Below are 11,677 nucleotides of genomic sequence, written 5' to 3' on the forward strand. Positions count from 1 at the left end.
TTGAATATAGATGAAAAACGACTGATTCCAGATATTAAGGCTAATACTTAGCAACAGATTAAAGGCATAGACTTCACACATTGCCATAGTAACAAGCGAGGTGTAAATTACTTCTTCAGGTGTGAATCCTAGCTCAGTCCCTATATCACCAAGTAATGTTAGACTGGAGTCAAAATTTTAATCTTTAAATATGGTATGTTCCTTTCTGTTATTTCAACTGAAATTTGTTGTACAATAACTTACTCAGAATTTACATTATCATGCAATATTTTGACCTTGTTACATCATAAATGAGAGTTTTAAACTGATCTGAAATTTTGACTTAAGTCTAAGATTGCTTTGTGACGCCAGGGCCAGATGCTCAGGTCTGGTGTAAGGCATGTTGTGAAATATGTCAGAAATCCCATCGCTGTCTCAAGTCTGAAACATACATGACCCTACCTCAATATTCTCACACAAACTTACAAGATATTCAATTTTCAAAGGCAAAAAAAATAAGTATTTAAAGGTTCACAGGTTTAACATTAAATGGTACTACAGAATTTACTATGGCACTATGCTGTCAAAAGAACCACATGGCCACCTATATGTATTCGGAGATCTCCATAACTTTTTACATCTTTTATAGACATTTTTCTCGAATTCTGCTTAAATGTATCAGACTGCAGAGAGTCTTAAGGCAAAGAAAATACTCGCACGATGTATATGTCAGATGAACTGCTATTAAATACCTCCCGGGAAAATAGACCAGCAGATCTCAACAAATACCAGTCACACTACCATCTTTAGGTATCTGTCATAACCATTGCTTCGATGGGCTTCAACACCAAGTTATGGCCCAGACCAAGACAGGCTTTGCACCAGCCGAGTTTTGTCCAAGGGAAGATAACTCAGTGATACAGCCCGTTGAATAATACCTCTGAGTTATCTTCCCTTAGACAACATCTAATTGGTGCTATGCATATCCTATTCAAGGGCTATAACTTTTTCTTCCCATTACGGATTGGTAGTTGTACTCGACCATATGCAATAAACAGCCAATCATAAACAAGATAGGCCTAGCACCAGCTGAATGTTGTCTATGGGAAGTTAACTCAGTCATATAGCCCAATGATCACGTCCAAGGACCATGGCTGTGTATTTTTTCCGCCTATTAAGGCTTTTTTCCCCTATTAAGGCTTGGTAGTTGTACTGGACTATATGCTTTATGTAGTCACACTGGCTTGTATACGTATGGGTCCATTCAAGAATATGTAGTCAATTTTTACTTTCAGTCTATCTGCAACCTTTCATCCACAACTGGACTGACCACAAAATCACTGAAAATGATATAAATTCCAAAAACTGTAAATATGAGATGTGAATTAGTTCTGGCCAAATGATACACTTGGATTCACTAACCAATGCCATTTTGACTAACCAATGCCATTTTGACTAACCAATGCCATTTTGACTAACCAATGCCATTTTGACTGTAAATTTAGATGCATTAAATGCTGTTGAAATACTGACTGAGAACAAACACTAAAACCAATGTATGTTTCACTTCAAGTAACACACTAGAATGGCTTGCCAATAATACTGGAAATTACACAAAGTTTGACATATCTTCTCAGTTCAACTGTCAAATAGTATAAACTTGTTTTCATCCCATTCTACAGAGAGAGACTTTCTCTTTAAGAAAGGAATGCCTGCATACAGTCAAATAACACGAGCATGCTCAACATCTCAATCTTTCTCACTGGCTGAGACTTTACAAAAGGTTGATGTTTTTCTCGGTTCATAAAATCTTGACATGAGTACCATTAAAATCTCGCATCTTGTTCGCAGGTGACTGGGCAATAGGGACAAAAAAAATCACACTCCTTTAACTGTCTTTTAACAGCTGTAAAGGTTAGAATGTCCAGCATTCCATATTTTAAAATGTGCTTGCATAAAACTATCAAAATAAAGTTCAGTTTTTCCCACCCTACTTAAACGTTTTGGGTTTGTTTGACAAACACATTAGAGATACAGTTTAACTCACTAAGTACATGTACAAGCTAATGTATTTCTCTGTTTTCAAAATTCTGGTTATAAATTAACACAAGTAAACAGCCTTCCACATACCTGAACAATACAACAATACAATAACCTTCCAAGAACATTCAGTGTCTCAAATCTTCAACAATATTTCTGACCTTAATGCTATAAAAACCTTAATTTGGTAATCACTCTAAAACTGCTCTCCAAACTGACGTCACAAAATAGCAGTTCCTTGCATGATCCACGATGGTTTACCACCAGCATGTTTCCAAAAGGTTTGTTCCCCTTCAAAACTCCTGGATCATCTGTTATTCAGCCTTTGGCGTTTTGTTTTTCTTTCCCAGTATTTTCATCAATTCTTTGCTCATGTAGTAAGGTTTCTCTGGTGTCCCATCATGCCTTTCAAGATCCTCCACTGAAAGTACAATGGTAAGGTCCAAATCATCGATGAACTAAAGATCAAGGTCATTGCAGTCAACTAATGGTCAAGGTCATCACAGTCAACTAAAGGTCAAGGTTATTGCAGTCAGCTAAAGGTCAAAGTTATTAGTCAACTAGAAGTCAAGGTCATCACTCATTTAAAGTCAAGGTCATCAGTCTACAAAGGCCAAGGTTATTACAGTCAACTAGCGGTCAAGATCAACAATGGTTTTGGTCAATCTTTACAAAGCAGTCAGTGTAAAGACTACATTCTACAATAATCAAGGTCAAAATCATCAGTCAACCAAAGGTCAAAATCATCAGTCAACCAAAGGTCAAGGTCACCAGTCAACTAAGGTTAAGGTTATCACTCAACAAAAGGTCAAGATCAACAATGGTTTAGGTCAATCGACACAAGCAGTCAGTGTAAAGATTCTACATGATAAAAGGCTGAATGTTGAGGAATGCAAATTTTAGATCAAATCCTAGTAGACGCATTTTTAATAACAATAAGTTAAACTTGGACATTAAACAATCCACAAAAGTTTAACTATTATCGTTTTTCAGTAAAAGTCTCTACTGGATTTTCACCTGCAGACATTAGCGGACTTCCTGGATTAAATATGTATTTCTAAACCAAGACTGGGACAACCAAGTACAATGATGATCTACAAGGAAAGTACTTGACAATTCCATACCATCAACTTATATGAGCCAAAGCTACATTTATACAGGTTAGGGCAATAAACCTTTTTGTAACAGTCATAATCATAACCTAAATAAATATAGCTTCAAGCTTCAACTCCTCTGTTTTTTCTCGATTTGTCCTTGTATTATTCGTGAGCCGATGGTGTAACACTGAGGAATGTCACTCACAACATTATGATTGGTTAACAAATAGGATATCTTGGGTGAAAATATAGCATGGTACCTTCAGAGACGTAACATGAAAAACTTACAGAAGCAGAGGAAGAGTGTGTCAACGGCCATGTCGTAGACACTGAAGAAGGCAGCTGCTATCACGTAAGATCCCAGCGCTGTCACCTGTAGGTCAGAGTACAAAGGTCAAGGTCATAAACAACAAGCAAATTTACCAAATATTGAGTCATACTTTATATTTAAATTTTTAGTCAAACCCAGCAGCCAGTGCAGTCAAAGTATAACAGCAGCAGTTTTAGTTCATATTTGACATACTTGTACATAATTTTTTCACGCTAAGTACAAAACTGAAGGCTTGGCTTAAACTTAAATCCGCTATTAAGTCTTAAGCCAGTTTTGAACAACCAGGCAAAGCCAGTTTTGAGCAACCAGGCAAAGCCAGTTTTGAACAATCTGTAGGCAAAGCCAGTTTTGAACAACCTGTAGGCAAAGCCAGTTTTGAACAACCTGTAGGCAAAGCCAGTTTTGAACAACCTGTGGGCAAAACACATGTGCGTGGAGCGAGCTCATTTTCAGATTTGACCTCAGGGGCCACAGAATAAATCTATAGACAAAATCATATCAAAATCGGACAATGTTTGGAGGAGTTCTTGCATGGAAATGAAAGTATGAGAGACCGATGTACCCAAATTAAAGTACCTTGTTTTTGAGTAAATAAATGTTGTAAATAGTACAGGCAAAATGTCAAAGTCTTTCAGAAAAGAAGAAAAGTATTATCATGACTGGTCCAAATGACTTTCTTATTCTTGTTTCAATATATCAATATTTACTGAAGGTAACTCTTTTGCTGAACAAAAAAAAAACAAAGAAAAAAAAAAGCAAGGTTCATTTGAAAATTTAACAAAAACCACTAAAAAATGCCAAGTTTTGCACAGCAGGGACAAAACAAACACACTTTACATGTAGGTGGCTGGTACCTATATGTCATCCACATCGCTAGCCCATTCCATCAGCGAACCAGGCTAGCGACTAACATAAATGTAATACGGGAAACGTTACCATCAAGAAATCTGAATGAAAACCCCCAGTCCGCATAAAATAACCTCTGCCTTGAAAAATTACCGTTAAAAAAAGAAAAACAATTACAAAGAACATGCACAGTGTCTCGAACTGTGTTCCCCATTTGCTGTCACTATACATGTACGTCCAAACTGTTGTTCTTCATTTACCGTCACTATACATGTATGTCCAAACTGTTGTTCTCCATATACTGTCACTATACATGTATGTCCAAACTGCTGTTCTCCATTTACTGTCACTATACATGTACGTCCAAACTGCTGTTCTTCATTTACTGTCACTACACATGTATGTCCAAGCTGTTGTTCTTCATTTATTGTCAGTATACATGTACGTCCACACTGCTATTCTTCATTTACTGTCAGTATACATGTACGTTCAAACTGCTGTTCTTCATTTACTGTCACTATACATGTACGTCCACACTGCTGTTCTTCATTTACTGTCACTATACATGTATGTCCAGACTCTTGTTCTTCATTTCAAAAATACCTGGTCTGATCACCTTTCATGGAAATATGGTACAGTGAGATTTTATATTCATGCTGTGTTTTTGCATAAATCCCTGACAGTAAATATACTTACTACCACAGGGATGATATAGAAGTTCAGATTAGGCTTCTATTTTACATGTACTTACCACAACTGGGATTATATAGAAGTTCAGATTAGGCTTCTATTTTACATGTACTTACCACAACCGGGATTATATAGAAGTTCAGAATAGGCTTCTATTTTACATGTACTTACCACAACCGGGATTATATAGAAGTTCAGATTAGGCTTCTATTTTACATGTACTTACCACAACCGGGATTATATAGAAGTTCAGAATAGGCTTCTATTTTACATGTACTTACCACAACTGGGATTATATAGAAGTTCAGATTAGGCTTCTATTTTACATGTACTTACCACAACCGGGATTATATAGAAGTTCAGAATAGGCTTCTATTTTACATGTACTTACCACAACTGGGATTATATAGAAGTTCAGATTAGGCTTCTATTTTACATGTACTTACCACAACCGGGATTATATAGAAGTTCAGATTAGGCTTCTATTTTACATGTACTTACCACAACCGGGATTATATAGAAGTTCAGAATAGGCTTCTATTTTACATGTACTTACCACAACTGGGATTATACAGAAGTTCAGATTAGGCTTCTATTTTACATGTACTTACCACAACTGGGATTATATAGAAGTTCAGATTAGGCTTCTATTTTACATGTACTTACCACAACTGGGATTATATAGAAGTTCAGATTAGGCTTCTATTTTACATGTACTTACCACAACTGGGATTATATAGAAGTTCAGATTAGGCTTCTATTTTACATGTACTTACCACAACTGGGATTATATAGAAGTTCAGATTAGGCTTCTATTTTACATGTACTTACCACAACCGGGATTATACAGAAGTTCAGAATAGGCTTCTATTTTACATGTACTTACCACAACTGGGATTATATAGAAGTTCAGATTAGGCTTCTATTTTACATGTACTTACCACAACTGGGATTATATAGAAGTTCAGAATAGGCTTCTATTTTACCACAACCGGGATTATATAGAAGTTCAGATTAGGCTTCTATTTTACATGTACTTACCACAAACCTGGTATCATAGAAGTTCAGATTAGGCTTCTTTTTTACATGTACTTACCACAACTGGGATTATATAGAAGTTCAGATTAGGCTTCTATTTTACATGTACTTACCACAACTGGGATTATATAGAAGTTCAGAATAGGCTTCTATTTTACCACAACCGGGATTATATAGAAGTTCAGATTAGGCTTCTATTTTACATGTACTTACCACAAACCTGGTATCATAGAAGTTCAGATTAGGCTTCTTTTTTACATGTACTTACCACAACGGGGATTATACAGAAGTTCAGATTAGGCTTCTATTTTACATGTACTTACCACAACGGGGATTATATAGAAGTTCAGATTAGGCTGGTACTCCGTCAAAAAGGGGATCCGGCCATCGTAGAAAAAGTAAGCTGCTGTTGCTGAAATAACACAGATAAAGTGTGAAGAAAACCGCGGGAAGACGGCATCAGACAGCAGAATGAGGAAAACCGTGGGAAGACGGCATCAGACAGTAGAATAAGGAAAACCGCGGGAAGACGGCATTAGACAGCTGAATGAGGAAAACCGCGGGAAGACGGCATCAGACAGCAGAATGAAGAAAACCGTGGGAAGACAGCATCAGAAAGCAGAATCAGGAAATCAAATGCATATAGGCAAAAAAACCACCGCGACTGACTCAATGTGAGGTGGACATTACAGGCATTTTTTTAACCCACAAAATGGTTTCAGTTTTTTGCACTTTTCAAATTTGCATCTGTCCAAACCCAGGTTGTAAAATGAGGACTACTATAAAGCCTGTGAGAAAAACAGTTAGAGATTTAATCAAGAAATCATAAAACTTTGTGGATCCGAAAAAAAAAAAAAAAAACAGCAATAAATGTAGATATTACAGAATTTTTTGGCACTATTTTTAAATCCTTAGATAGGTCTGAGATAAGCTGTTAGAATGAGGATTGAGGTAAATTGGGGGTGATATTTTTTAGAGAAAGTAAGCAAGGTGGAAAATTCTTTTCCAAGTAATATATTCTTTAACTCCACAGAGGGTAAACCATATTTTATGCACTTAAGATTACAGAGTAAGAAAATAAGAAAACAGTGACAGAATTAGCGGGAGGAACCTCGACATCTCTGCAAGCCTCTGAATGGTATCGTTCTGTAAACTGACAAACGAACTGGTACGGCAAGGCGGAGAATCGGCCCCAGAGAGGTATGATAAGAAAGTGCAAATGTCAAAATCAAAGCACAATTCTGTAAATTTCCAGATCAGAAGAATAAAACTTGGTTTGAATCACCCATAAATGTTAATTGGCTATAAAAGTAATGGTTGCTTAGTAATAATCCCACAAAAATGCACTTTCGATCAAAACGCCAATTTTTCGCTCAAACGAGGCACTGTGTCATTTATTTACAATCTGAGGGTCAACGTTAACCAGAAAAATATCTTTATTGAAGCTTTCATGTGTGTTTTTCTACGTAGCGGAAATAAAAGGCTGAACATCTTTTATATATGTATTTGATTGGATGCTCAAGAATTTTTCAGTAAGTTACATTTGTCGTGCAGTGATTTTCCTCATCCAACTGATGCAAAGAAAGGGAGCTTTATAAGCTGTCAATCACAGCTATAGTCAGTTTCGCTTCTTGAGATGCACAGTTTCTTGCACTGTGGCCAATTCCCCTTCTTACCATACCAGGTTCTTTGTCAATTTGGTTTTATATCCTGATAATGACTTTAATTCAGTATTTCTTTGCTACGTGTATGTCGAATGAATGAATGAATGAATGAATACGGCTTACTGTCACGTTTGGTAATATTTCAGATATTTCATACATTTCGTGGAGAGAACATAATGTATATATCACATCTGGGGTATAGAAATCTCTTTAGAGGGCTAGTCATAATGGTTTGGAAAAAGTACTTATGCTAAATAATCACATATATCAATGACTTTACATGTATCTAGAATGATAACAAGACAATGTCCTGCTGGTATAGAAATCATATAATCTAGGATATATTAAAGAAACAATGTCTTACTGATATCAAGTCATCTAGAGAATGATAACGAAACAATGTCTTACTGATATTAAGTCATTTAAAGAATGATAAAGAAACAATGTCTTACTGATATTAAGTCATCTAGAGAATGATAAAGAAACAATGTCTTACTAATATTAAGTCATTTAAAGAATGATAAAGAAACAATGTCTTACTGATATTAAGTCATCTAGAGAATGATAAAGAAACAATGTCTTACTAATATTAAGTCATTTAAAGAATGATAAAGAAACAATGTCTTACTGATATTAAGTCATCTAGAGAATGATAAAGAAACAATGTCTTACTGATATTAAGTCATCTAAAGAATGATAAAGAAACAATGTCTTACTGATATTAAGTCATCTAGAGAATGATAAAGAAACAATGTCTTACTAATATTAAGTCATTTAAAGAATGATAAAGAAACAATGTCTTACTGATATTAAGTCATCTAGAGAATGATAAAGAAACAATGTCTTACTGATATTAAGTCATCTAAAGAATGATAAAGAAACAATGTCTTACTGATATTAAGTCATCTAGAGAATGATAAGAAACAATGTCTTACTGATACAGACACTACATTATCTAGAGAATGATAAAAAAAGTCTTACTGATTGCTCCAACAATGACTAATTTCCCAATGAAGAGCAGAAAATCTGTCACTTTGTCAATCACAACCACTCTGAAAAGCACAATAGATATACTTGTTTATAAGACAGGTACATTTCACTCTTTTTTACTAGTAAGTTATAATTTTACTGATAAGACTAAAAGTATGTTTATATATACGTTTGCCTGGGTTTTCATGTCATGCTTAACAATTTTTCAGTCATATGACGAGGCGGTGTGTCTACATACACCATGTCTTCTAGTGACAGAGCGAGTTCAAGCCGCCAAAGTGCTGCTGCCACTCAAGTACCATGCTGAAGACACCAGACATGACACCCCACCTGGTGACATTATACTGACACCAGGTCTACCAGTTCTGTTTCCTTGCTCTCACTTCTCAGTCCTGAGCGCCAAGCGAGGCTGCAAAAAGTAGCATTTTCAAAGTCTTTGGGATGACCCCACTCTTGTTTGATCTCAGCTCTCCTGACTTCCATAATACTAAAGTATATCAACAGTGATATATAACAGTGACTTAATCTTAAACAGAATGGAACAATCTTGTTGGTGATAGCTATAAAGCTGACCTTTTACTTTTGGATTCACCCACAACTTATGCTATTCAAATGTATTTTAGAGAGGACGTATAACCTGTACAACTGACTGAAATGCTGACATTAGGATTATAGTAACTATTCTTTTTTTGATAGATTATTTTATGCCAAACTCAAAAATATTTCACTCATGTGTCGGGGGCAAGCATTATGGTGGCAGGGAACCAAACAGAGCCTGGGGAAGACCCATGACCATCCATAGCTTGCAGGCACATCTTCCCACACACAGACGGAGAGGAAGTCAGCATGAGCTGGATATGCATCCACTGCGACCGCATTGATAAGGGGCTCCTGATTGCCACGCTAACTACCGCAGCCATGGAGATCCCAGGTTTACAGTACACATGTCTGCTTATGAACACTGGCAGCGCTAGTCGAAAAACATACTTCGTCAGGAATACAAACACCTTCCTGGAAGGCAGAACGTCCGTAACTTAATAAACAACTGGCTAAACTTACCTGACTGCATTCCTTAATATTAAGAAGAAGGCATTTTTAGCAGAAGTGCAGAAGTTTTTGCCATATACAGCCACCTGAAATTAACCAAATAAAGCAGAACATACATCAGCGGCTATCGGATGTACCCAAGACTCGTAAGCTGACAGTTTTATTCTAACATTATTGGTCAAGCTCAAAGTAGATCAGGGAACTCTGGCAAGGTACAAGTGTGTCACCTCTACAAATAACAGACAACGATATTGACAAACACAAAATGCACACAAACCAATAGGAGCTGAATTCATGGGACTATTTTGATTATCATTATCTCTCAACCTTTTACAACTTAAAGTGCAATTCATCCACCTTTTTTATGTGATTTAGAGCACCAAAACTACACTGGTTCGGTTGGCTACAGAAATAATGCCCTTCAAATAAACATCTTGCAAAAATGTGCAATATACATGTTGTCAATATCACAGACAATATAAATGTGGTGAGAGCAGGAGTGTATGTTTTATACAGAACTGTGCATGCTGAAGTGTTTTCTACAGAACTGTGCATACTGAAGTGTTTTATACAGAACTGTGCATGCTGAAGAGTTTTATACAGAACTGTGCATGCTGAGGTGTTTTATACAGAACTGGACATGCAGAAGTGCTTTATACAGAACTGTGCATACTGAAGTGTTTTATACAGAAATGAAAATGCTGAAGAGTTTTTGACAGAACTGTGTATGCTGAGGTGTTTTATATAGAACTGTGCATGCTGAAGCGTTTTATACAGAACTGAAAATGCTGAAATGGATTTTCAAATTTATTTATTTATCTATTTGATTGGTGTTTTACGGCATACTCAAAAATATTTCACTTATACAACAACGGACAGCATTATGGTGGGAGTAAACCGACACAGCTCGGGAAAACCCATGACCATCCGCAGGTTGTTGGCAGGCCTTCCCAATTATGGCCGAAGAGGAAGCCAGCATGAGCTGGACTTGAACTCACGGCGACAGCTTTAGTGAGAGGCACCTGGGTCATTGCGCAGAGCTGGTATGCTAACCCCCTCAGACAATTTTAAGAAAAACAAACAGCTAGTGGATGTATAGGTAGAAAGCATACCATGATGTAGGCATTTTTGTTGATGAATCTCAAGAACTTCTCCAAGCACCAGAAACAGCATTTCAGACATCTGAAAGAAGTAAATGAAGAAGAAAACTGTGCGTGTTAAAATGATGAACGAGTAAAATTCCTTTACAGAATGCAACTCATGACGTTGTCACTTTACAACACAGTGGGTCATCATCTAACTCTCCTGTGATGTGGCACATAAAGTTTAGCAACACCTCCAGACACAGAGCATATTTGCAAATCACACCCTACCCTGCTACAATCAAAGATAAGGGTAATATTACGGTTTTAGAAAATTTGCATTGTACCTAAAATATTCCACTGATTCTTGGAAAACTTTCATTTTTTTCTTTGGAAAACTTCCATTGTTTTTTGAAAATGGAAAACGCACTTACTTGAGGAAAAACTTGGCCACTTTGTTTTCAGCTGCCTTTAGTTTTGCATCCAGGTATTCGAGGAAAACGCGGATAAGCTGAACAATGGCGATGATGAGGGCTCCAAACGCTAGCGTTCCCAGGTGATACCTACAATATAGTAGGGCTACAGGAATGAATGAATGATTATGGCTTAATGCCACATCGGCAATATTTCAGCCATGGCGAGAACAAGGTGAAAACGTGAGACGGTTACGAATTTCGAAATGATAGTGAGAACATCAAAAATAAAACAAAAAGTACAGACATGTTTAAAATCAGATAAGAAAAAACCAAAACAGTTAAAACTCGAAAACCAGCATATTTAAAACATACCATATCTGGAAAGCTATATGTACATAACCTTTTATCTATAAATATTAAAGACAATTAAAATTTATATTTTATGATATAGGCCAAT

At 36.4% G+C, this 11,677-nt stretch overlaps 1 protein-coding gene across 2 annotated transcripts in view; it reads right to left on the reverse strand.

Annotated features, from left to right (window-relative positions):
- Nucleotides 1-11,677, reverse strand: part of LOC135480102 (choline transporter-like protein 2) — a 56,269-nt gene continuing 44,592 nt past the window's right edge. For both annotated transcript variants that reach the window (XM_064759857.1, XM_064759858.1), the window contains exons 17-23: nt 11,239-11,367; nt 10,835-10,904; nt 9,735-9,808; nt 8,667-8,737; nt 6,345-6,433; nt 3,405-3,489; nt 1-2,440 (exon numbers count right to left, since the gene is read on the reverse strand). In XM_064759857.1, coding sequence (XP_064615927.1) covers nt 2,334-2,440; nt 3,405-3,489; nt 6,345-6,433; nt 8,667-8,737; nt 9,735-9,808; nt 10,835-10,904; nt 11,239-11,367 — 625 coding nt within the window. In that variant the 3' untranslated portion in view covers nt 1-2,333. The remainder of the gene's footprint in view (nt 2,441-3,404; nt 3,490-6,344; nt 6,434-8,666; nt 8,738-9,734; nt 9,809-10,834; nt 10,905-11,238; nt 11,368-11,677) is intronic.

The sequence above is a fragment of the Liolophura sinensis genome, chromosome 13, assembly GCF_032854445.1.
Source record: "Liolophura sinensis isolate JHLJ2023 chromosome 13, CUHK_Ljap_v2, whole genome shotgun sequence".
NCBI classification, from domain to species: domain Eukaryota; kingdom Metazoa; phylum Mollusca; class Polyplacophora; order Chitonida; family Chitonidae; genus Liolophura; species Liolophura sinensis.